Raw genomic sequence first — 27,931 nt, forward strand, 5'->3', positions numbered from 1 at the left:
GACTGTCAGAATTGTATGACCCGTCATTTATGTCACCATAGGCTTGAGGCTGTGTGTGTGATGATTACAAATGTGTGTCCTGGAGGCAGAGTCCTTGCTCTGCCCTTTAATTGCTGTGTGCTCTTAATGTCTCTGGGCCTTAGCTTTCTCGGCTATGAAACGAGAGTAATAGAACCGACCTACCAGAGTTGTTTTGCAGGTACTTTGAGGTGATGCCTAAAACCACTGACAACAGAGCCTGTGGGTGGAAATGTTCAGCAAATATTAGCTATCACCCCATGATCAATAACGGCAAGGAGAGAAATCAAAGTGCTGAGATGTAATCTACGTCTCTCATCCTCTGGCCTTATTCCCCTCCCCCCCTCCCCCGCCACCAGGAGAATCAGTTTAGAGGGGTAACAGCAGGCTCTAATCCTCATTTTGATCAATTTTAAGGATTACCAGGTGTTTGGGTGCTTGCTGTAAGAAAGCTCATGTTATTTAAAATCATCAAATGGAAAAAGAACAGGCTACAGCCTTTGATCTTTCAAAAAATATCAGGGTAACAAATTAGGTACTTGATATGCAAGTCCCACTTGACAAAAATAAATATTATATTAAGACAGAGGCCCAGGCTGGAGTGCACTGGCATGATCTTGGCTCAATGCAATCTCTACTTCCTGGGTTCAAGCGATTCTCATGCCTCAGCCTCCTGAGAAGCTGGGATTACAGGTGCCTACCACCACACCCGGCTAATTGTTTTGTATTTTTAGTAGAGATGGGGTTTCACCATGTTGTTCAGGCTGGTCTTGAACTTCTGACCTCAAGTGATCTGCCCATCTCGGCCTCCCAAAGTTACTTGTGCTTCTTAAATCTAAAATATAGCTCATTGTAATGTCCTTTGGATCACAAGGTTATCCCCCTCCATGAAAATATATTACATATCCAGATTCAAAACTTATTACAAGGTTATGTTTAGTGCAAAGAAAAAGGTATCAAAAATTATTTCAAAAGCCATGTATATTCCTTGTAACTTAAGGTAACATTTTAAAAATGATATAATTTTTGGGGTATACAGTATATTAAAATGAAGCATATGAATTATGCCTTGCTACACTCATGACAAATAATGTCACATGTTTTCATTTATAAGTGGGAGCTAAATGATAACACACAGGGGAACAGCACACACTGGGGTCTATTGGAGGGTGGAGGGTGGGAGGAGGGGGAGGCTTAGGAAAAACAGCTAATGGGTACTAGGCTTCATACCTGGGTGACAAAATAATCTGTACAACAAAGCCCCATGACACAAGTTTACCTATGTAACAAGTGTGCACATGTGCCCCTGAACTTAAAAGAAAAACATTTACTGCTGCAGTAGAGATTGTCACTGTACCTTCAGTAAAATTTCATGCAATAGGTATAAGTGGTAAAGTGTCTGTTTCATGCTTGTGCGCTCTCTAGTTTGGAAGAAAAAGCTGACAACACTTTCTGCAAATGATTCAACCTGAGGTTTACATATCACATGGCAGATATTCTAATGTTTTTGTGGAATCATACCAGATGCTGGAGCAAACATTATAGTTCCTAAGACTGGTTTAGGAAAATGAGGCATGTACATGTGCGTGCTATCTTGTATTTATAATTAGCTTTTAGTTGATGCTTTTACATACCCAAGGTCATATGTGATAGGGGCACAGAAATAATACATCTTGAGTGGTGTAACAGGAATTGTGAGACAAGGCTTCATGATCATAGTCGAGTGAAGTCCTAAAGAACAATGAAAAATTACTATTTTGGAAGTTACTATTTTGGAACTCTGTGCAGAATCATCATTTAAACACTTTGCTATTCCTTGTACATTTGTGATAACAATGTGACTAATTCCCATGCCCCTTCAATGGTTTGCTATAGAATATTATCAGGATGCTTTTGGCTTCCAGTAACTGAATCCCTGCTTGAACTCACAGCCAGAAGTGAAGAGGTTGGGTGTACACTTGGTTGATCCTGCTTCTCTTGACTCCCTTTCCTTCCATGTTCAATTTTAACTTCATCCATGTAGGGCTGATTCCATCAATGCTTCCTAGTTGCTTTGAGATCCTTGTTTATGGTCAGTAGATATGAGGTGGGGTGGGACCCAGCCATCTACCACAACCATGGGAAATAAGGTTTCTCTTCAATCTAATTGGGCCAATTCAGCACTGGGCTTGTGTCCTACCACCCCTCCCATTTTAGTTATGTTCCTGTGGGTGCTTCATGCTTAGATTAGCTCAGACAAATCATCAGGAGGACATGTAGTGACCACAAGAGGATTCCTTCACTGCTGATTTAAAATCTCATTCTTAGTCATCATTTCATTAAGGTCTTTTTCCTTCATTTGAACTTTTAAAAAATTTTTTTTCTGAGACAGGGCCTCACTGTAGTGCCCAGTCTGGGGTGCAGTGGTGCAATCTTGACTCACTGTAGCCTCCACCTCCCAGGTTCAAGTAATTCTCCCATCTCAGCCTCCTTACTAGCTGGGACCACAGGCACATGCCACCACACCCAGCTAATTTTTGTATTTTTTGTAGGGACAGCGTTTCACCATGTTGCCAAGGCTGGTCTTGAACTCCTGAACTCAAGTGATCTGCCTGCCTCAGCTTCCCAAAGTGCTGAGATTATAGGCTTAGGCCACCAAGTCCAGCCTGAGCCCTTTCCTTAGGCCAGGGTTTTAAATCTGGAGGTGGCGGCTAACGTAACGGCATAAAACAAGATTTGAGAGCTTTGTTTCTACACTGATTCCCTGCATTAAGCTGGGAGATTTGGGACAAGCCACCTTAAGTCTGTAAGTCTCAATTTCCTGAAATTATCTTAAAGACTCCTTCCATACCAAAATGTTTATGTGTTTCATGTGGCCTCGTATTAGGATGGACTGAATTGTGTCATGTTTCAGGTTGAGAATCTTTAAGTTAAGGGAAAACAATGTGGTATGAAACCGTATTTCAAACTTATTTTTACATAAACGACATCAGTAGACACACTCTTAAAAGACCTACACTTAAGCGAATTCCAAGTTAACCATTGCTTTCCTTTCCTTCTATAAAATGTGTTGGCTTGGGGACAATTCAAACATTCACCAGTTAGTAAATGGATAAACACATTTTGGTATATCCATGCAATGGAATATTATTCACCCATAAAAATAAATGAAGTACTGATAAATGCTACAATATGGATGAACCCTAAAAGCATTGTGCTCAAAGAGGCCAGAAACAAAAGGCCACCTTTCATATGATTCAATTTATCTGAAACCCTCAGAATAGGCAAATTTATAGGGGCAGAAAGCAGTTTTGTGGTTGTCAGGGCTGATGGAGGAGGAATGGGGAGTGACTGCTAATGGACGTGGGAGTTTCTTTTGGGGGTGATAAAAAAAATGCTCTAAAATTGATGGTTGTACAACTCTGACTGTACTAGAAACCATTGAACTGTATACTTTAAATGAGTGAATTGTGTGGTTTGTAATTATAGCTGTTTTTAAAAATGAAAAAGGAAGAAAAACGTGCTGGTTGATCCCTACAGCTAGCAGGTCCCCACTCTGCTCTTCCTAGTTGAGCAGTCAGTTTAGCATGAGCCAGTAACGTAATTATTTTAATTAACCAAAACAACAGACAATGCAATGTAAATGCATAAGCCAAGTATATAAAGACTAATGAATGATGAGAAAGGGTTTAAAGGAGAATCCCAAAAAATGTTGCTTTGAAACTGGAAGGGTTTTGGAAAATATAAAAATCAGAATAATTCTTCGCTCACTGCTTTGCAGTTGTTTCTTAAATTTGCTGTTAAAAAAAGCAAACAAACAAACAAAATCCCTGGAACTGGAAGAGATGATGCACGGTGGATGTGGTTCATCCACCGTGCATCAGTAAGAAGGATGAAGTGGCACTGCTGATGTACCGCACCCAGAGATACAAAAGGCCTTGGCTCTATGTTGAAAGATTAGCAAATGATGTACATTTATGCTTTCAGGTAAAATGTAACATGTGATCATTTTATGATTTCTAGTTTCAGCTGGATTTTTTTTTTTAAGTATGATTTGACATTGTTCAGGCTAAGCATTGCCTTAGAACAGCATTTTGGATCTTGCTGCCTTTCTCCTTCTACCTCTCTCCCTTTTGTCCTTTCCCCAGCAAAATGCTTTTCAAGCTTTTGTGTACTGTGTATCAGAATCCCCTAGAGGGCTTGTTAAAACGCAGATGGCTGGGCCCCCACCCAGAATTCCTGATCCTGTAGGCCTGGGGCAGGCTGAGAATTCTCACTGCTAACGAGCTCCCAGGAGATGCTGATGCTGCTGGGCCAGGGGGACGGATTTGAGCTTCACTTTCCTCTGGCATCTTTTGAATCCTTTGAGCTTCCACCCACCCCCATCTTTGTGATGCATTTCCAGTTGCCTCATAGTCACATAGCCATAGGTCAAAGTTCCCGTGCAGAAGATGCGAAAGCAAATCTTAAGTGTAAATACCACTTCCCCAATTTTGCTTATTTTCCATTTCTTCTTTAAAGCTTCTGCTCCCCTCACTTCTGAATGTTGCCTGATTACATCTTTGTTTTGCTTTAATAAAGAAAAGCTTTCCTGTGAAAGTTCATTTCTTCACATGACTTCTGTAGGTGATGATAGTGGGGGCAGGAAGATAATGGGGTGAAGACAATAGCCTCCCAGACTGGGAAACAGAAGGTCCCACTTATAGTGTGTGCTGCTTCTATGATAATTGTGGTCTCAAAAGGAAAACACTTTCTTGGTAGCACTCACTGGAGCAGGAGAGGTGCTCTGGGTGATTCCTGCTACTTGACCTTTGCTCAATACATTAGTTTGCTGTGGCTGCCATAACAAAGTGCCATATATGTAGTGGCATAAGCAACAGAAATTTATTCTCTCACAGTTCTTGAGGACAGAAGTCCAAGATCAAGGTGTCAGCAGGGCCATGTTCCCTCTGAAGACTCTAGGGAAGGATCTGTTCCAGGCCTGTTTCCCAACTTCTGGGAGTTCTTTCGAATGGGGCAGCATAACTCCAGTCTTTATATGATGTTTTCCGTTTGTGTGTGTGTGTGTGTGTGTGTGTGTGTGTGTGTCTGTGCCCCCAACATCTCCTTGATTTTTAGGACACCAGCCATATTGGATTAGGGCCCACCGTAATGACCTCATCTTAACTTGATCATCTGCAAAGACTCAATTTCCAAACAAGATCACATTCACAAGTACTGGGGGCTAGGACTTCCACATCTTTGGGGGGAACACAATTCAACCCTTAACACTCACATTTTCAGAATGACTGTGAAGAAATTCATCCAGGGTCAGGCCAGCTCATTTATCTGGTGCCTGTCACTGCTGAATTGCTCCACTTGTGCTCACTCGCACACTTTGCTGGGCCATGACATTGCAAACCAGTGTGGTTTGGCCCCTGTATTGGCAAAAGGGTGAACCCAGAAGGCTTCACCCTTTTGCAAAGCTCAGTGTGCTCCTGGCCCTTCCACAGACTGCATAACCAGCTCATGCATGCCTCTGATGGAAGTCTCTTGGTAAGAGAAGAGGGGCAGGGCAAGACAATCGTCTGATCCCCTGCAAAGCATCAGGAATGAAAAAGAGCCAGGTGGCTCATCTGTCCCAGTGTTCCTTTCATGATTGACTTTCCCAAGCAGATCCTGGGCCCAGACCCTTGGTGTCTGACCAAGTAAAGTGATTTGACTAGAAGAAGGCACTGAACACTGACCCTCTATGTTTCTTTCCTGCAGGAAAAAGACTGTTTCTAATCCCTTGTCTAATTCATTTACGTTCTAAGGAAATGAAGTCATCTCCTCTGTGCAGAAACAAGAAACAGCTTTGGCCTTCCCCTACTGGACATTTGAGGGTTCTGTTCTCCTTTTCATTCATTGGCCAGCATTACATTTGATCTTGGAACTAAGCGAATGGCTTAGTCTGTTAGGGCTGGTATAACAAAACACCATAAACTGGATGGCTCATAAGCAACAGAAATGTGTTTCTCACATTTCTGGAGGCTGGAAGTCCAAGGTCAAAGCACTGACAGATTTGGTGCCTGATGAGGGCTTCCTAGTTCATAGACGGTACCTTTTCACTGAGTCCTCACATGGCAGAAGGGGCGAAGGAACTGGAGCCTCTTTTAAAGAGCATTAATCCCATTCACGAGGTCTCTACTCTCATGACCTCTTCACCTCTCAGAGTTCCCACGTCCTAATACCATCACCCTGGGGGTTAGGTTTCAATATATGGATTTTGAGGGGACACCAACATTCAGACTCTAGCAGTAAGAGAAGCACACACTAAAAGATAATGCCAGAGAAACAGTGACTCAGAGATAAAAATACAAAAAAATATGATGGCAGAAATAGAAACACAGGAAGAAGAAAAGTATGGAAGGAAATAAGTGGAATGGATTTCGCATATCATAAACATTGCTCATACTCCCTGGGATGGAGCAAGGTACAGTTTTACCTTATTTTGCATTTTGGAATTATGTTCAGATGGAAAAGAGCTCTGTGGAGGAGTTAGGAACTTCGTAAAATGGCCTCAGGCAAAAGGCCCTTTAACCTCCTTGGACCTCAGGTGGTTCACCTGTACTATGAGGGGCTTCCTGTTCTTAAACTGGGTCCTTCTGTTTATCTAGCAAAGAATGTGACCAGATCTGCCTACATCATTTGCAAGTTCAAGTGAAAAATGAAAATGGGGCCGCTTGTTCAAAAGTATGAAAATTCCAAGAAGTCATTGACAGAGCATTCAAATAAGTGCTGGGCTCTTCCAAGCATGGGGTCCTCTGTGACTGCAAAGGAAGTCAGCCCTAATTGTGACCACACCATCCCTGATTTCTGCCAAGTTCTTTCTAAGGTGTTTGCTCCACTTCCAGAGACTGACTTTCTTGTTTGGGGTTTAACTTCAAAATCCAAGTAGCATTTTGTGCTATGGTCATTTCTCTGACTTTTTACCCTGGGAGAGACAGATTGATGGATGGATGGACGGATGATTGGTTGGATGGATGGATGGATGGATTGATTTATCTATTGATAAATTTATGCAACAATTTATGGTTTGCCTACCAGACACCAGCCACTGGCACATTTGCTGGATTTGTGGGACTTGACAGCATCTGCTGCCCTTCTTGTAGTACAGTTTACAAGAGTGACCATTTTATTAGCTGAGATATCTTTGAAGGCAGATTTGGACTTGTCTTATCTGTCTTTCTAATGGGCTTGGAAGCCTGTAGGCCACTGGTAAATATTGACTAGATAAGTTATTGGATGAATCCATCAACCCACCAATTGACCTAATAAAGACATTGCATGGCTATTATAGCTGTATGAACCAAAGGAAAATGTAAAGATAATGCTAAACTAAAATTAAGTGCAATACGTCAAATTAATAAACATGTAAATTGAATATTCTTAAGTATAATTCAACCAGGAGAGTTCAATGACGAAATCACACCCATTTTTCCCTGTGGTTTTGCTATCCAAAACTTTTCAAAAATAAAACCCTCTTTAGACCTTTTTAAATTTTAGCTTTAATTTCCCTTACTTCAGTAGGAAATGGGCAGGGAACCCAGAGCCCTTGAGTGCTCCCCTGAAGCTGTGGATCATCCCGGAGGCAGGAGCCCTCCCCAGGGGATGGTCCAGCTGAGCCCTCTTCTTTATGAGAGATACCCAGGGGCTCCAATAAGTAACAACAGAGCTTTGTTCATAGACTCTGCATTATACAAACAGCAGGTGGCACAGTTGGATGGCCTGTGACCAAATCCTGGTTCTGCACCTTCTAGATGTATGGCTTTGGGCAACTCATTTAATGTCACTTTGAGTCATTTGTGCCCTCTGGAAGATGAGGGGGTTAAATGAGTGAAAGTGCATAAAACACTGAGACTAGAGCAGAAGTTGTTAATAAATGTTAGTTATTACTACTGCATTTCACAGCAAGCTTCCCAATTTTTGTTTCTAAAATGGCCTCACATAGGACATGAATTACACTGCCATTTGTTGAATATTTGTTATGTGGCTAGCGCTGTTCTAGGTATTGTTTCATATAACCCTCAGAAGAATCCTGGGAGTTTGGTGTTTTTCTGCTCCAACTATTCTGAGAAAATGGAGAGTCGGCAGATTAAAGCAACTTTCCTGAGGTCACCCAGCTGATAAATGGGAAAGCCAGGAATCAAACTTTGTTGTCTTGGATGCTGAGGCCCATATCTTGAAACATCCTTGTCTTTTTGATCACTATTTGCATCTATTGCATGCTTACTAGGGAGCATAGAACTATACATTTACTTACGTCATTTACCATTCAAATTTTCATCTTAAGAATGGAAAGCCACCCACTTCCTCTGTCCCATACAGCACAGAGCTGAGGTGGTACATGTCTGCAGGGGAGTGCTGGTTGAGAGACCATGTCTCTGTGCTTGCTATCAGCTTCTCCTCAGACTGTCTCCTCCTTTCTTCAGAAACCTATTTTTATTTGGAAAATATATCACTATCTCTGCATTTGCCAGGTGGATTACTGGATGAATCTACCAATATTGGATGAATACAAGTTGACAGACATGTATTTTTCCTCTACTACATGATAAGCTGCTTGGTCATATTTACATGCATACATTCAGCAAAACTTTATCAAATGCCAACTGTTTGTCAGGTACCCCAGTCCTGAGGGTACAGAAAAGAAATACATGGTCCTCACCCTCAGGGACAGAGAGGAAACAACCTCCAGATTAAAGAATGAGACAGCAACTGTAATGCACAGCAATGCTTGCTCACACTGCCACGTGGCAAAGGGCCAGAAAAAGCTGTGTTGAATCATGTTTGTGGGAAGGGAAGGTTTGAGCTGATTTTGCAAGGAAAATAGCTTCCAATTGAACAGGAAAAGCAGGGAAGAGCATTTGATACCCTTGGAACAAAAATGCAAAAGTGTGCTGTGCACATGGGAATGAGGTTTTCTGTACATGGCCAGAGTATGGGGTGTCATGCTGGGGAGAGATACGAGGCAGAGGTTGATGAGACCAGATCGCGGAGTATGTTGATGTTATGGTGGGGTATGGACTTTGTTCTGTATATCCGGGAGCAGGAGGACATCATTGTTTTTTCAGCGGTGATGGGCCTCTGACACAATGTGCACTTCAGAACTATAAACTGTGGCAGTATGGAGGAGGGGTGGGAGGCCAGAGATGGAAGGGCCCACTCTGAGTGGGGTGGACAAACAGTAAACACGTGCACAGTAGGACAACAACAGGGGGATCGCAGGCCAGGCTGCCAGTGAGGAGCAGGAAGCAGTGCTCTGCATAAACATGGGAGTGGTGGCTGGTGAGAACATGGCTCACTGGTCCTTCAGGATGGTTGAGGCATCCAGGGACATTCAGCGACAATGTCAAGCAGGTTATTGGGGAATGGGTGGGGTATTAAGGTCGGAGATTAGGGTTGCCAGATTTAGCAAATAGGTGCTAGGTTCAACTTGATTGTCAGATAAATGACGAATCCCTTTTTAATGTATGTCCCATGCAATATGTGGGATAAAGAATTTTTTGAGCATAATTATGTCTCAGGTATTGCATGGGAATACTGATACTAATACATGATCAGTTGTTTATCTGACATTCAAATTGAACTGGGTGTCCTGTATCTTATTTGGCTACCCTACTTGAGAGATGCCAAGGTCAAGTGTCCTGGATCCCCCATGCCACCTTTCCCCACCCTGCCAAGTCATAGAATGGCCTGTGTCCCAGACATGGGAATTCATTCTTTTTTCCTAAACTAGGACCATTCCTGGGGAATCTGGGATGAGTTGGTCACCCTAAGCTGAAAAGATATTGGTTGAATTGAACTTAGAGATGCTTCTGGTCCTTTTGCGACCTCTTGGGGGCCTCCAGTTGGAGCTGACACTGGATACACTTTGGTGAATTGGGGGTCACACCAGTTCAGGGGTGGGTACCCCAGAAACCACGGTGTGCCGTTTGCCATCTCCATGACACCATCTGTCACCTTAACTGTGCCAAAGAAGAATTCCAACTTTTGTCGGAATTTTCCCTTGGTTTGTATTTTATTTTTTTCTTGAAGAACATTTGCTACTGATTTAGTCCTGTTTTAAAATTCTGCTCAGTTGAGATGTCCTGTTTTAACCTCTGTGTAACTCTTCTTCAGTCATTTCCTTTCTTCTCAGTTCAGTATAATCTACCTCCCGCGGTTTGCTTATCAGACTGACATACCCCACAGGCCTGGACTTTGTTCTGACGTCCCTTTATATTTAATCCCAATGCTGTTTCTCTGCCAAGCAGATGTGTATTAAAATGTGCATAAGAAAAGAAGCAAGCTGGGTTTATTTAGAAATTTCCTCAATTTGCACAAACTCCATTGATATAAGCGGGTTTTTTTTTCTATAAAAACCCACAACAAACATATGGTAATAGCTACTTAGATGGATCAAGACAAATTCGTATTTGGCTATTTCTGCCATCCCCATTCTGGCCCCTTTGCCAGAGACACAAAAACAATGGTTCATATTGTTTCAATGTCAATGTCAGAGTATTCATAGATGGAGAAACATATGTGACACACTGAAGCTTTTTTCATGCTTGTTGAAGTTCTCTGTTCATGGGGAATGAGTGACTTGAACAGCCTTTTAAAGGGGTTTTGGCCAGCTTGAAAGAGTTTTTTATTTTTTTCTTGTCAGGTATTATATCATTTATACGGTATTAGAAAGGGTAATTTCCCTCAGGTCTTTGGGTTTTATGTATTTTTTAAAAACTGCTTATTTTCAATATGATAAAGGCATTTAAGAAACAAGGCCGGACATGGTGACTCATGCCTGTAATCCCAACACTTTGGGAGGCCGAGGCAGGTGGATCATCTCAGGTCAGGAGTTTGAGACCAGCCTGGCCAACATGAGGAAACCCTATCTCTACTAAAAATACAAAAATTAGCCGGGCATGGTTTTGTGCGCCTGTAATCCCAGCTACTCAGGAGGCTGAGGCAGGAGAATCGCTTGAACCCAGGAGGCAGAGGTTGCATTGAGCACAGATCATAGCACTACACTCCAGCCTGGGCGACAGAGCAAGACTCCATCTCAAAAAAGAAAAAAAAAAAAAAAAAGAAGCTGTAAACTCACTAAGCTAAATATACGGCCCCTAGGCTTAAACGTACAAAGAGAGGGAGAGTGAATATTGAGGTATATTGTGAGTCCTGTTTTCTGGACTGCTTATTTTAGATCTATTAACAGATGGACATACTTTTCGTGACCTTTTCTGACATAGGCATCAACTTCAGGGCCATTTGATCTGGATGTTTTAAAAAAATAGGACTACTCTAGCAAGAACGTGGTAGAAAGAGATTCCCATTTATCAGGCCATCCAATCTAGGAAGGAGGGAAAGAGCCGATCAGATCATGGTCAAATTCAAAGCCAGGGAAGTAGCATCAGCAGGAGTAGGATGAGAGTAGGTGGCACAGAAAAGCCACCTGTGATCCACAACCAAGCAGCATTTCCTCTGGATCTTGTTGACAACTTTTGGCTGAGTGTGGGCAGTCAGGAGGAACCAGAGGTCTGCAGGCAAATCCTCCCTGAGTCCCAGCCAGTAGTGGAAGTGCTGGACCTGATGGCAGAGCCTGAAGCTATCTCAAACCATTCCCCAAATAAGAAATATCACATGCCACTTCTAGCTTTTATTATTTCAGCCCTGAAGCAAATTAAGCATCTAAGGCCCATAAAGCAGGTGTAACTTAACAGGAATTGCGTTGGGCAACACCTGCCCAACACAGTTCAGGAAACTCAGGAAATCTGAGTTTCAGTCCTGTAGAAAACCACCTCTTCAACAATCGAGGAAATCAGCCTTTACTTGCAACAAATTATTATACATTTCTAAATGCTTTGGTGTCACTGAGTTGATGTCCCAAATCCGTCTGATATTTTTAAACCATATTTTTTGCTATATATGTATATGCACAGAATTGCCATGATTTATTACACTTGGATCTGTGGATAGTGAAATATATGTCTGAAATGTGATGCAAATTCATTCAAGAGATTTAAAGCCAGGAAACAAAGTCTTTGCTTAACTTTTTATTCATCATGGCACAAGATAGAACCTTAAGAAACAGCACTGGAAATTTCATCACCAACATGAAAATTAAGAGTAGCATGTTTTATAAAAAGAAAAAACAAATCTTTTTTTATGATACACTTTCCCTTCAGAAGTGAAAAAAAAAAATTGCATAAAATACTGAAGCTTATCGCCATCTGCTGGTCAAAAATAGTTATGCACTTGAAAAACTTCAAACTACTAAAGTACGGTAGAACATTTTACAATACATATAAAATTACGAAAGAAAACATTTCCTCAGCCTTTGGCACAATGTAAGTACAAAGCTGTAGGCTTTCCACCAAATGTGATTTAGGTTTTAAAGAATTGCATGTAATTTGGCAAATACTGATTATGGGGCAAAGGGAAAAACATGTTCTATAGTTTGAATATTCTATGTAGATTCTTAAACACTTTATAGTTGGATTCCAGTTTGTAGTTTTGAAAAATACATAAAAATTATACATTATAAATATATATTATATATGGCCTATATAAAACTGAATTTGATGTAATGTGGGACGGACAACTTCTTAATTTCTTTGTGAGGCACTGCCTTTTTCTTGTTTGGTTAACTGAATCCTTTCTAAACAAGTTCTAAAAATATATTTCATAATCTGTCAGATTTAGGATTTTCCTGAAAACGTATTCAATATCAAAAACCATTCAGTGATTTTTCTTTTTGTATCTGACTCCTATATAAAAATATAGCTTCTCATATTCTGTTTCATCTTGTTAGTATTTTCGTTAGGTATTGAAGTAAGGGTTATCCCCAGTTATAAAGCTATGGCAAAAGCACAGAAACCCGCTTGTGCATATTCTAGAACATTCTATAGAATCTCATTGTTTAGTATATCTCATTGCTTAATGTAAGTGAAGTGTTTTTTTAAAATTGTTCCTTTTGTTTTCTCTTTGTGAATATATCATATATGATTATACATAATCTGTTACAGAATATACAATAGTCAAAACTGAAGACACATAAATACGGTTAGGCTATACCAAAGCAAGAGTTGTATCTTATATTATAGAGCCAAAAGGGACGTTTTTAGATTGGACATTGCCATCTGGTTTGGGTTCTGTTTGTTTTTCCTAAGGCTGGCTACGCAATGGAACCTTATTCTCAATGGCGGGGACGTGAGTGCTCTACCTCTGTAGGTGAACTGGATTTCTCTTGTGTCGCTTTTGAGAAGCGTGAAAGAAGAACACTAAATGTGCCAGTGGCCACCACCCACGGTCCCCCCTGGGCTGGAGGGTGTGGGGCGCTGGGCATGGGGTCTTGGCTGGGCACGGGCTCAGACCAGCGTCTCCGGCAGGGCATCAGGGTTGTCGGCAGACAGGAGCTCCCAGATCTGCCAGCGCTCTCTCTGCCAGTCGAGCCAGCCAGAGTCTCCCAGGCGCGGACTGTCCTCCTCGCCTGCTGGCAGGGAGTTGGCGCTACTCAGTTTTTTCTGTGTGACCTGCTGCTCTCGCTCGGCTGCTTGGCCTCCCTGGTCCGTGGCTGTCCCCACGCCTTCCGGGGGCCCCTGGATCTGGGCCGCCACCGTCCCCGCCGCCGCGGGCTTCCCCGGGCCCGGGTATGGAGGTGGGGGCCGCTTGTCATCCCTCCCGCTCCCACGGGGTCTTTGGCACTGAGGTGAGGCCCGGCTCTGCAGCCCGGCCACATCCAGCTCACTCTCGCTGAGGTCGTGGGTGCCGCTCAGGGTCAAGTACTGCTCCGATCTGGCCATGGGCCGCTCGGCTTTCCCTGCCACCTGGACGTGGGGAGTGCTGCAGGCACGCGACACCGCAGGGTGGGCCCTGCCCTCCGTCGCGGGGGCTGCGGGCTGAGTCCTCCGAGCCACCTGCGTGTCGCTGTACAGCTCTGCGGGGCTCCCCTGCCACCGAGGCCAATTCGGGGACAGGTTCCCTTGAGAAAGGGAGCAGGGCCCCACTCTTAGGGAGCTGCTTTCAAAAATGTCTCCAGAGGAACCTGGAAGTCAGAGAGAAAGCCCAATAAAGGTAGTCAGTTTGTAGAATCCTTGTTGGGGATTCAAATCCTGTTATTTCCTTCCCATTTCTAAGACGTCCCCCCGGACTTCTAAAACTGAAACGGCATAGTATGCTCTTAGCTGCTGCTACCTGAAGAAAAGAACCCTCCCAGGAAAACAAAAAAAATATAAATTGATTATTGGCTCAATTCATATGCCTAGACTCTGACAGGTTAGCTGAGATGTCAGACTAGATTAATAATTGGCTTTGCCACCAATTTGTGTTTCAGGAAAGGGCCCCTCTACATGGCTGGGAAAACTTTTCAGAATCCAGAAGGTGAAAGAAGCATTCCCTTCTTGTTCAATGCAATCTGTAATCCAGGAGAGATACAAATTATAATGTTTTCATGTTTCTATTGCATCAGTGAAGTTACTTGAATCTCAAGTACCCCATTCCATGCCAGAAGGGAGGCCAGCCACTATGCATATTCTCCTACCATCAATGCAGGAAAGGCTGACTTGGTGATCACCCAGTCGTTCCCCTTTACTTCCTACATAGCATTTTCCAGCCTTTCTGGCAGTTAGGAGGGCCACAGAAATGAGGTCTGGGCAACAAGTGTGGACAGATGTGATGTGAGCCATTTCTAGGCCTGAACTAAAAATAAAATAAAATAAATAAATAAATAAATAAATAAAACCCTAAACAAATGCCTTCCTACTGATCTTTGCTTTCCCCCTCCCCTTAACTACCAGCCCAGCATGAAGACTCCCTAGGTTCTGAAACTCTTGGAAGACTCCTGGGGCTCTGAGGATGGTGGAGCCACTGGATATGTAGAGCCTAGGCTGGGCCCCTTAGTAACTATGTGGAAGACAGCACTCCCTCCCCTCACACATTCCCACCCCTCCTCACCCCTCACAATCCACACTGTACTGGGACAGTGAGGGAGAAATCCAGTTGTAATAGGTTAAGCCACTGCCCCATTTCGGTGTTGTTATAGCAGGTAGCTTTCCCCAAAGGATACAACTTTCTTTAGGAAACTGAAAGGAAAGAAATAACAGTGCATTTTGCAAGGCAAAGGAGGAGTCCTTGGGGCATGTGTACCCAGACTACCATTTTCCTATGAATCTGCTCTGCCCCCCACTTCTTAAAAAGCAGACAAGAAACAAGAACACGGCCATGTTGGGGGCAGGGGAGTTGGGAGATGTGAGTATTTACAAAGAAACAAATGATAGCTGAAACAGGTGACAGCTGACACTGGAAAAGGAAAATGCAGTAAGGCTCTTCACAGGATACAGTGAGATAGAGTTAGAAAAGGAATCGGCGCTAGATGGCATTAAATTTAAAAATGTACTATGCTTTTAAAATGTAAGATGGGAGATATTACAAAACAATGAGAAGGGGAATATAAATATAAAACAACCAAACAAATAATTTACACATTTTATACCATATATAACACGTATTCCAGATGGATTAAAAAAATTAAGGTTGAAACAATGAAATAACATTAAAAAGAAACGCATAGATGACTGACTATCCAATGCTGAACTAAAGATTAATTTTATGAAAGAATTCACAGAAAAGAGACAGTGATAAAATTAATGATGTAAAAAAAGAAAATGCAAGTGGTAAACAATATGGAAAAAGAGTTAACATCTTTATTATATAAAGAGTTCATAAGAATCAATTTAAAAAACACTAGCATACATAAATAGGAAATGATAAAAGTAACAATTCAATGGGGGGGAAGTTCAGCAAATTAACAGAAACACTGAAAAATACTGGTAAGAAAGGAATGCAAATCAAATTAATAAATGCAGTTTTGTTTTTCAAGTTAGCAAAAATGAAAAGCCACTAATTTGCAATACTGATGAGACTTGCACACAGCAGTGTAAAATCTCCTACCATCCACAGTTTACAGAATGCAAGGTAGTGGGTCCTATACAGAATAGGTGGTGACTGTACTTCCGGATTCTTGGAAAGCCTTGTTATATTTGACCCACTTCCCTGTTTTGGATTTATAACCTTTGACTTGCTTTCCAAAATTTTGTGAATCTATTAAAAATTTGAAAAATGAATTACATAAGAGGCTTCTGACAGTGTAACTTATTACAACAATAAGAAAAACTTTCAAATGACTTAGTATTAGTTTGTAAAATATGAATATGTACTCTGTGGAATATTCCTTGCCCTTAAAAAGGATAATGGAGAATAACTGGAAAATGGAAGTTAGAAAATAATACAAAGTTGCACAGGCAGAATGATTGTAACTATAAAAACCTTTGCAAAGGAAATGGAAAATAAATATAGTCAAAGATTAGCATATTTGGGTGGAAAGCCTAAGGATAGTTTCATCCCCTCCCATTTTCAGCATTTCCCAAATAATGTTTGACAAGCATGTAATATAATGATAGTAAAGAAAACTTTAGAAAATAATTTTAAAAGTAAATGCAATAAAGTTTAAAATTAATACTTTACCTGTCATTCCTGGGTCTTTGGATCCGCTTTTTAATGTTGAATGCCAAGTTCCCCAGATATTGAAAGGCTCCTCTGACAGATCTAGGGAAAAAGTGTATAAAAAGGTATATAACACAAAAGGAAAATTAAAAATCAATGAACATTTTAATAACATCTCTTCTGTGCAAAGTATTGTATTCAAGATCCTGTTGCATACAAAACAATACAATTCAGATCCACCTTTCAGCATGTTCATTCTACTTGGGATTTACAAAAAGGCCCTTTTTATATCATGCTTGTGGCAGACAGAGTAAGGGCCCCTCAAAGATATCTGTGTCATAATCCCACAAATCTACAAAGATGTTATTTTCAAAAAGGACTTTGCAGATTTGATTAAATTATGGTTCTTAAGATGGGGAGATTTTCCTGGATTATCTGGATGGGGCCAATATCATTATAAGGGTCCTTATAAGAGAGGGGTAAGAGAGAAGATGCTGCTAGTGTGTTGGCTTAAAAGATGGAGGAAGGGGCCTCGATCCAAGGAATGCAGCAGCTTCTAGAAGCTAGAAAAGGCAAGAAAACGATTGTGCCCTAGGACATCCAGAAGGTAAAGAGGCCCTGTGGACCCATTTTAGACTTCTCACCTCTGGAACCATAAAATAATAAGTTTGCATGTTATAGGAAATGAATAGAAGGGTGATAGGTGGCAACAGCTTTATAGGCGCTAACCACATTAACACAGAACTAGAGGAACAATAGAGTTTCTGTACTTTGCTACTGGTATCATTGGATTTCTTCATGCATGCATTCACTCATAAATCCCCTTAGCTTATCCATCAATATTTATGGAGTAAGGCACTACATTAGGCTTTTTCACCATCTCATTTAATCCTCACTACAATCCCATGATGGGATTATAATTACGATTTATAGCAGCAGACGTCTACTGGGTGCCTCCACGTGTTCAGCAGTTCACATGCGTTATCTCACTTCATCCCTAGGAGGTTCCCAGGAGATCATTTTACAGACGATGCAACTAGCGTAAGGAGCAGGTAAGAAATGCACACAAGATTACACAGCAAGTATTATCGAGTGCGTATTACATTCGAAGTGCTGCGTTGAGGGCTTTACATGGATTAGTTCATTAAACTCAATGAATTAAATACTGTTATCATTCTGAGTTTTCACAGCAGGAGGAAATGGGACTCTGGGAAGCTCACTCACTCACTGGAGATCCTGCAGGTTGAAAGTGGCAGAGCAGGTTTGTGACTCCCAGTCTAGTGCTCTCTTGTCATTGGATACTAACACTATTTGGTTCTGGAAGGTTGTCTTCATACATAGTAGGTTCAGCTTGTTTTCTTTAGAAAAGTAACAGCAGTAATTGGGTGGCGCCTCAGACTAGCAAATATGCAACCCAAATCCAGTGTACATAAAGTTCCTAGTATGCTGGAGGGAAAAAGGATCAGCTGGGAATAGGAGTGGCTCCTCTGGGCATGTGTTTATTTCCCAGATATCTGAGAATTGGAGCGTGGCCTGCAGGGACCCTCCCAGCCAACGACTGGGCTCGCCACACCTTCCTCTTCCTAGTGTAGGAGTTCAGCAGGTACTCGGTAAATGCAGGTTGAATTACAGAAACATCAAATAAGGGAGAGACGAAGAGAAGGTCCGCAGAGCCCCCACACCATGCCACATGCAACAAGAGGAGGGTCACTTGTTTTGGCCAGCGCCGGCTGGCTAGGCTCCAGTTACCTTTCCCAAGCCTTGGTCCAGGAGAACTTTCCCTTGACTTTGACGACGACAAGTGGCCCACCAGCATAAACTGCCCTGGCACTTTGTAAAGCTTCTCTGAGCCCCCCGGGGCTGCGTCCTCTTGCATAGCCAGCAGGGAGCGCTCAGACAGCACTGGGGAGTTGTTGTCATAAGGGGAGATGTCTCCGCTGGAGGCCTTGTTGGAGTCTGTAGATGAATGCCTCCCTCCCACGGAAAAGGAAACTTCCGACTGCAGCATGTCAGGGCTTCTGGCACAATGAGACAATTACAGGTGTGTGAGTTTGTTAACAAGTAGTGACCAGATTTAAACAATATGGCTGTTATACAAATGACGGGAGGAGTATGCATGGACAAGGGCTGAAACAAAAAGACCATTTTGAGCAATGTTCCAAGATATCTACATCCATGAGGTGAAAGGGTTTCAACGATATGACCAGCAGAGGGCAGTAAAACCCAACAGATATAACAGGAAAAGGCAATGATGGAGAAGTGAGAATGAAACTGACAAGGAGCCCTGCATTTGCCAATGGGCATCGCTAAGTGCCTCAGGGACTCATTCCTGCTTCCATTTTTAAGTGAAAGTCTGATGCTCACTATCTATTAGGTAAGGATACACTAGTAGATAACTCTTTCACCTTCCTCAATATCCTGCATTAAAAATAATTCAGATAAAACTATGATTGACACTTTGCTTGAAGTTCATTATGGCTTTATGGACAACTTTTCCTTCCCCCAAAAATACTTAGTGTAAGTAAATCCATCCTTCATATGGTAAAGATGATGATGCCACCGGTGGGAATAAGTGTTTCATATATAAAGTGGTGACAAAAACAATAAATATATGACCGTCACTAGACTCCATTTTGTTCAAATACATCTAAAATGATTCTACAAGGCACTAGTGCTTTTACAAACTGATATGATGTACTAATTAGTATACCACTATCATAGTCCTGTGTTCATGAGTTGTCACAGAAACAGAAATAACAGTGAAAATGTATGTGGAACAGAAAAATGAGAATTTGAGCAACATGAAAAGAGCATGGGAAGTCTTACCTGGAAACATCTTTATTTTCTACCCTCCTCAAAACTGGCCCTGACAACATCTTGAAGGGAAACAATCACAGGTTGATTAAAAGTTTCAGAACCTACATCTTTTCCCCCTTACTTCACTTCTCTTTACTAGTCTTTGCTCTCTTTTGGCTTAATTTTTCAAAACAAATCCTTTTTATTTCTTAAAGAAGGTAAACACATGCCTGAACAACACTTTCCTAACCAAATGGTTTTGTGCATGCAAACTGGAGGAAGTGCATTCACAGGGATCTAGCTTCGTCTGAGGTTTTCAGCAGGGGTTAATATCGAGGGGAAAAACATCCGGGCTTCTGTGATACTGCCACAGCTGTAACTGAGGCAACCACAGGCTTGAACCATTTTGCTGAGGACATTTCCTACTGACATGGAATAAAGAAGCCCCTTCCTTGCCTCCTCTTTGAACTCATATCACATAATCTTATGGGAAGAAGCCAGAGGACTGCTATGAGGATGATTTTCCAGACCTTCAGGCCACCAATGAGTTTGAAGGAAAAATAAAAGGAACTTACTATTTCTGCTGGAAAGTGGTGAGAAGGCGGCTATTTAACCACCCTATCTATTTAAAGGGGAAAAAAAACTTCCTTATTCTAGCTGAGAAAACAAATAGAGACTTATCTGTTGTCATGGGCTATCACTGGTTAAAGTTTATTATGAAAATGAGAAAAATTGCATGTGTTGAACTGGAAGCTAACATGGCTGTCAGCTCAGAATCAGTGTTCTGTGTTAGATTAGGGCTAGAAATCTTATTACTGGAATACTTTCATTTGTTTTCCCTGTTTAGCTGCCATTTTTCCAGTCATTAATAAAAATGTCTTATGTCTACTCAGTAAGAATATAAGTCATATTTTTCTATCAATAACAGTGAGTACATAAAGCCTTACTGTACGAGATGACTTAAAGAGTCAATTCATTAGCTAAACCAAAACAAAATCAGTGCAACCAATGTTTTGTTTTGTTTTGCCCCACTCATATTGGGAGGAAAGTTTTGGAAAGGTCGTATTTTAGCTCATAGAGAGCCCAATAATTCTCTCATGTCTTGCTCATCCGTGTTACAACCCATATAGAACAGAATACATTCAACCAAGTGTTATAAGTTGAAGATTTAGCCAGGAGTTATGTGCATAAAGATACTCAATGGAAGAAATGTCCCTTAAGTCTTGGTACTAGGGACATTTGGGTTTCTACTGATGAGTAGGTTATTTTTACCCTATGGAGCCATGAATCATGTAATAAATAATGTATTTCTGTCTCCAATGACTGCTAAGAGGCTCAGAGAATTAAGGCTCCAATTGAGTTGGTGTTTTTAAGCTTGGAGATGCCTTTGTGAGTTTTGCATCCCAGCTTCATCTTATCACTCTTTGTATCGTGTTCCTTTCCCCAACATTTCAAATTACTTACAGCATCTCTAATTAATTACTTACTATGACATTGTTTCACTTTATATATTTTTCAAGCTGCTTCAAAAAATTTTTGGACTGATGTATAGGTAGGGGAAATTATACCTACATTAGTTGTTGGGGGTGGCGGGCTGGTGAAAAGGCAGTATGCCCCATGAGAGCGTTTAGTTTGGTGAAAACAACACAAAATAAAACAAAGACGATAATAACAACAGCAAAATTAAAGTTGCCACAGCATTTGTTCCTTTGTTTTAACATCTCTGATTGGATCTGATGAAGTAGAGGTGAGAGAGGAGGAGGCAGAGGGCCATTGTCCCTTGTCCCTTTCCTCTATTCTTTAGGTCTGCAAGATCTCATTGAGTGGTTGTGAAGCGTGAATCCCTGGGCAGCAGCATCTGTCTCACCTGGGAACTTTTTGGCAATGCCAATTCTACAGCTCCATTCTAGGCCTACTGAGAGGACTGGCTACATAATTTGTGGAGCCCGGTGCAAAATGAACATGTGAGGCCCCCATGTTTAAAAAGCATTAAGCATTTCAAGATGGCTGCTTTCAGTAAACCAAAGGTGGGCTGCTTCTCAGTGTGGAGTCACAGCCCTGAAAGCCAGCTCTGACTATTAAAAGGGAAACTCAGGGTGGGGCCAGCAAATTGTTTAAAGAAGCCCTCCAGGTGATTCTCATGCACAGGGATGTTAGGGAACCTCTAATAACCAAACCTTATTTTCCTCTCTCAATCTGTAGATGTGACAGTGGGCTAAATGTCTGCTAAGAGCCAAATCAGGAGGGAAACCAAAGATGGTAGCCAAAACTGCAGCATTGGCTGCCCTGGGAGTGAATGTGGTGGTCCTGACCTTGGGGTTACTGAGGCCACAGTTAGGGGAAGGAGGAAGAGTGTCCCCATCCTAGTTGATTCCTGAACCTTGTCTGTCTGCCTTAAGCAGGATCCAGACAACTGAATGTAGTGTAGTCCCATTGTGGATCAGAACATGTTGAAGTGAAAGGGGGAGTAGGAAGGACCAGTGTAGTGTTCTCTGCTCTTCTGGTTCAGTCTCCTAAGTCAAGCCGGCAAAGTGACCACAGCTGGGCCCTCCATCAGGGAGGAAACAGCAGGGGGTAACTGAAGCGAATCCCTGGAGGTAGAGGTAGATGAGGTGTCTCACAGTAGACACAGGCTCTGAACCTCCTTGGGATGGCTGGGGTCACAGCCAGGGACATAGACAGAGGGGGCATCCAATGAGAGATGATGTCTTCTTTTCAAAGTTTCCCCACCCCCCAGTGTATCCCAGCCATGGGAGGAGATACAGCCTGAATACACATGGCAAGCAGTTTGGGAAATATACTTATGTGAACTATCCCCTTGGCCTGTGAGGAGAGTAAAAGTTAATATTTATACAGAGTTAATTATGTGGCAGGCACTGTACTAAGCTACTGTTAACAACTCTTCTTTTTCCTGACCTGAGTCCGGGATTGAAAGAAACAAGGAGCTGACTGAATGCTGAATACCATGCTCTCTAGCAGCAGAGGCAGTTAGGGTTGGGATCCTTCTAGAATTTATTTGGTAAATAGTGTTCAACATTATTACAAATCAATAGTAAAATGCTCTTTCTTACTTAGAGTTAATGGCCTTTTAAAATGTTTAAAATATTTCCCTATCATTTTATTGTCTTAGCAGAGGTCAGGAAGTGGCAGCCAAATTTGCCTAAGAACCTATGACCAAGAATTATCTTCTCACATGAAAGCCCACCGATTAAAAAGAAAAAAACTGTTTTATTCACTCCTCAGGACTCTCATAACAACATAGGCAGTTCATAGATTAAAAAATAAAGTAGTGTCATTCTGTTGTTTTGTATCTGTCAGAAGCAAATCCAGGATCAACACATACACATACACATACACATATATACATACACATATATACATACACATACATATATACATACACATATATACATACACATATATACATACATACCCAGCACACATATATACATAAGACACACGCACATACATACACATATTCAGACATAAACACACACATACATATATGCATAGACCTATGCACACATATACATATCCATACAAACATGTATATACACACGCACATAAATATGACAGACATGTACACGTATACACAGAGACATATTACATATACACATACATGCAACGATATACACATGCATATATACATACACCCACTTAGGCAATACAGTTGGAAGTAAAGACACAGAACAGAGGGAGAGAGTAGGATTGCTGAGTGGAGACTGGAGTCTGGAGAAATTTCCAGAGACTTAGAAGCAGAACTGTGAGGGCCTTTCAGAGCACATCTGTCCTGTAATGGGGGCTCGGCATCCAGTCATTGTGGACACCTTCATTACACACCTATACTTCCTGTGTCTGTCCATTTTCCATTTTCTACTTCTAAATCTTTCTATTCTATCCCAGTTTCTGAAACATTTCTAAGTTTATGGAAGCTATTGTAAAAGCAGCTTGTCAAATGTATAAATCAGGTAAAATCTATAAAGTTCTGTAAGATTTTCCATATAAAAATCACAAATCAAAAAACAAATTCTTGTAATCCAGAAATTCTGCAAGAAGACAGGGTGTGAATAAATCCAGGTGTAGTGTAGTGGAAATGTGGATGGTAAAAGTATATAGGAAAGGAAATTTCTCTGGCCCTGAAACCTAGAGATAAAAGTGAGAAAAGAAAGAAAAACCCCCTTCCAGGCTACAACTGTCAGAGAAGTGGTTGTCTGCCAGGACCAGGGTGCCTGATAAGAGTCACTGATCAGAGTAAATATTTCATGTAAATAGATACATGAGTATTTTAATGCCTTTATTTGGGATGCTGAACTCAAAACTATCTTCTTAGTGTTGGATTATCCTGGAGTCAAATCTGAGAGAAGACATTGTGGTTGCTTATCACATTTTTCGGACATACCCAAAAGATGGTATGGTTTTCTAGATTTGACACTGAGTGTCCTGTGGAAAATCACTAAAACTCCTCCTCCTGGACTCATTTCTCCACCAGTGTTCAGAAATTAGAGTGCTGCCAATTGGAGCTGGTTTGTAGGAAGGTAATGCCCACTCAAGAAGCCCCCAGAGCTGACTCATAATGATGTGACATTTGATAGATTGAGGTTCAGAATGTTGGGTGGATGGGTTGCCAGTTGACATGAGTTGGCATCCAAAAGTGCCTGGTGGCTTCTCTTTCCAGTCTCAGAGCATCATGGATTGAGGTTGGGTGGACAGGTCACCAGTCTACATGGGTTTGCCTCCATGCACGGAGGGTTTCCCCGTTAGATCCCCAAACCCCAGGACCATCTACAGCATGCATGGCCAATCTCAGCTAACCAGACAAGCAAGGATGGGCATGGAGAGCGAGTCACATTCTCACCCTTAGCTGGTCCCTCCAGGTCAGGGCGTAAACATGCTGGCAGGGTACTGTGGGCAGGCCTGCACTGCAGCCGGAAGCACAGAACTTGTTCTGGGGACAAATGGAAAACTCCGGTTCAATCACCGGATGGGGCCTGCCCAGCACCTTGCTGAGCTGCCCCAGCAAGAACTGTGGAGATTTCAAATGTGTGTTGGCTTCATCCTTGGCTTAATTATTTGACTGATAAGTTCCAGTCTGTTGGAACTGAAAGCATTGTATCATCCATCTTGGATTGTATCAATGGAACTGGGAAAGGAATCCATTGCTGGAGCAGCTTTGGAATCATGAAGAATGTGCACATTAATCACCATCAGTTCTACAAAGCCTCCCTTACACAGATTGCTAGGGATAAAGGCGCTCCACTTCAAAGAAGAACTGACATGGCTCTAAACTCCCCACTGGATGATGAAGTTAACACCCTGGGCATAAGGCTTTGGTGAAATTTGTCCCCCCATTTGTAGTCCTTATTAATTCCCTCCTAATATCTCTGGCATATGGAGCACTTATGACAGGTGAAGATAAGACAGTGTTGTCTTCATTATTGACAGAGGGCCTGATAAAAACATCTTCAAATTAACATTCTGCAAATTTATAAAGAAGCCGTGAATCACAGTAAAGGTGTGAGGAAGGAAGGGGTGATATGATAAATTCTCCCTCCATCTTGAATGCCTTTCCATAGAAGGCATATATGCACACATTTTGGAATTTTTCATCATGGAATTCTCTATTCCACATAAGCTTTTTCTACAACTATCTGGCTGGAAAGTCTTTCTTGAATGGAGTGTGTATGTTGGGGGAGGGGGGCAGGGGCAGTTAATGCTTCATAATTTCCAGGGTATTGAGGCCAACAGCCACTACCACTCAATAGGACTCTTTGCTGTTACACTGTACTGGTAAAGTCAGATTTCTTGTCTGAAAATTTCCTGAAACCCTTTCTGATTTGAAAAATCCTAGTAAAAGAAAAACAAAAATTATAATCTGTCACATAACACTCCATGGATTTGTGAAAGAAGATATTTTTAATGATGAGCTTTGAAAGATTAAAAGAAATGATCTATGTGATATTTATTTGGTAAGTTAAATGTGATACCTTTAAATTAGAAGAAAGCCTAATGCTCCCCCAGAATGAAGAAAGCAGATTTGTCACTCAATAGGATGAATATCTAGCTAAACAATACAATTATTTTTCAGTACTGAAATTTTTTTTTCAGACTAGTACAGATCTTCAACCATGCTCTTGATACACTAGTCACCAGTTCTGCTATTTAAAAAAATTTTTTAATTTAATTTGTTTCAGTAAAAACTTTGTGAAGGCCACTAACAGAATTAACCACAATGAAATTTAAATATATATACCTGAGTTTAGTTCATCCATATCTGCCTTCTCTCCAAACGCAGTTAAATTTGTTCTATTTTGATCTTGTTTCCAGAGTATAGAAGGGAAGATACTTTATTTGGCCTTATTTAATTAATATTCTATTTCTGTGTAGCCCCTGAGGTTTGCGAGAATAAGAGCAAATCTTTATATGTTTCCTCAAGCCTATATTTAAAAATTACAAGACTTGTTATTGAAACTAGTTACTGTGTCACCGATGATCTGAGCTCTGCTGAGTTCTCCTGAGCTCCGGATTTATGGGGGATTTTCACATTAATCATGCTTAGTTCTACAAAGCATCCCTTATGTGGAACTTAGGGGCCCGAGATGCCTCAGGCAAAAGAAAACTGTGTACCTCTATATACATGGTTTTATGTATAATTTTTTTTTACCAGAACATGAAAGCAGTTGAAAAAATTGAAAAGAAGATACATTTGAACCTATAACATTTATGTTAAATTTAAATGTTTTATTTATGCCCAAACAGAATTTCCTTATTTTATTTCAGGTTAATTTAGTTAAAACTTATTTAAGATTGTCACTTGATCAAGAGAAACTGTCAAACATAGCAATTCTCTCAGTTGGAACCAAGATAAACAAAGCAGATTTTGAAAATCTTGCTTTGGGAGCTGAGGCAGGAAGATCGCTTGCACCCAGGCGGTTGAGGCTTCAATGAACCATGGTCGTGCCACTGCACTCCAGCCTGGGTGACAGAGCGAGACCCTGTCTCAAAAAAATAAATATGACTTATGAGTTGCTTCCATTTAATGCAGCAGCACATATTTTACCTTTTGTTTCAGGTTCTATGACTAAGCATGGCTAGTCTTTTTAAAATTTTGATATTTTCTTCATCAAACATTTTTGGCATTAGCTTGGATTTTTAAAAAATATTACAGAGGATTGGAGATTCCACCCACCATACTTACTTCTGGTTATGTGTATGAAATTATGCACCTGTAGTCTTGGAGGGGGAAACAGAAACACTATTTTAAGGCGTTTTTGATCATTCCGTTTTGGACTTCTTTAGATCAAAAGCAACAGAAATATGAACTCTTTGTGATGTGTCCTTGCAAACGAAGGAAGTGAGCCAGAATTTAAGTGTTCTAAAATAGGAGTTCTTAGTCAACGGGTCCATTGTCTGTTTTTATGGGCATACAGGGCACAACAATCCCCCTGAAACTCTACATACATGTTTGTTAATTTCCATTTTTCCAGGGTTCCATTGCCCAAATTATTTAGACTTGAGCTTTAGATCTGGAATTAGAGTGTTATACCTTTGAATGGTTTTGCAGAAAACTAATGATCAAGATTATGAGAATGGTTAAGAAAATCATACAACATCCATGGGATTGGACATTATATTGATAATAAAATTTACATTTATAAAATATTTGTGAATAGCTGCATACCAGGTATCAGGAAAACAAAACATAATAAGAATTTGTCATTAATGGAAAAATGCCTATGATCTTCATAGTTGTACGTGGCAGTTCTCAAAATGTATTCAGCCCATTTTTAAAAAATGGAAGTTTAGAAAACCTTTTGCAAGGATTGTATGTAATATGACCATTTTATTGGTTTTTCAGAAAAGAATAGAAGGGGAGAGGCCACATTTATTGAACATCTAATGTATACACAAAATCATGTGGTCTGTTTTCTGTATCTTTTCTCATTAAATGTGCAAAGGCCATTTCCCTGTTAATTAAGGGAAGTATCTTTATAGTAAAATGTTTCTAATTATGTAGAAGTGGCACAGCTAAAGGCTATTCAAGAAAACACAATGTTACATGGTTCCATCACATTGATATTTTTTAATTCTAGGCCTAGTATTTAGGTTTCTTTTAGTGACAAAAATGTACCCTCATCCCATAATGATAGTTTTAAATGTTTAATACTTCGAAATGTATTGATATTCTATTTGTAATGATGGAATTAAGGCAGACTCATTGCAAAAATGTCATTACCTAAGGAAGTTATGAAGAAGAAAGATCAACCCCAAATCCCCCCTGCCCATAGAAAATCACTTAAAAAATTTTCGTGTATCTGTTTCTAATTTTCATGTATGAGCATTTGTGTGTAGTTTTGTCACTGCAGAAGAGAATTAATAGAGACACAAAGACTCCAACTGTTAGTTTGAAAATGGAATCTACCTTAATTGTTTCTGTTAAACCAAAATTATGGTATGGTATTGCTTTGGACTGAGCTTCTGCACTAGGCTTCAACACACCAGACCAAACCAAAATGAAGTCACTCATGCTAAATGCCACATTATCACACTGAAACTTTAAGGGGACAGATAAATCTCAAAGTGAGTCTATTTTTCCTGAAAATAGGAGATTCCAGTCTAAATAACTTGATGTTCACCA

At 40.9% G+C, this 27,931-nt stretch overlaps 1 protein-coding gene across 4 annotated transcripts in view; it reads right to left on the reverse strand.

Annotated features, from left to right (window-relative positions):
• Nucleotides 1–12,040: 12,040 nt before the first annotated feature.
• Nucleotides 12,041–27,931, reverse strand: part of ARHGAP6 (Rho GTPase activating protein 6) — a 546,930-nt gene continuing 531,039 nt past the window's right edge. For all 4 annotated transcript variants that reach the window (XM_001094565.4, XM_015126934.3, XM_077989702.1 and 1 more), the window contains exons 11-13: nt 18,250–18,518; nt 16,522–16,602; nt 12,041–14,044 (exon numbers count right to left, since the gene is read on the reverse strand). In XM_001094565.4, coding sequence (XP_001094565.3) covers nt 13,368–14,044; nt 16,522–16,602; nt 18,250–18,518 — 1,027 coding nt within the window. In that variant the 3' untranslated portion in view covers nt 12,041–13,367. The remainder of the gene's footprint in view (nt 14,045–16,521; nt 16,603–18,249; nt 18,519–27,931) is intronic.

The sequence above is a fragment of the Macaca mulatta genome, chromosome X, assembly GCF_049350105.2.
Source record: "Macaca mulatta isolate MMU2019108-1 chromosome X, T2T-MMU8v2.0, whole genome shotgun sequence".
NCBI lineage: Eukaryota > Metazoa > Chordata > Mammalia > Primates > Cercopithecidae > Macaca > Macaca mulatta.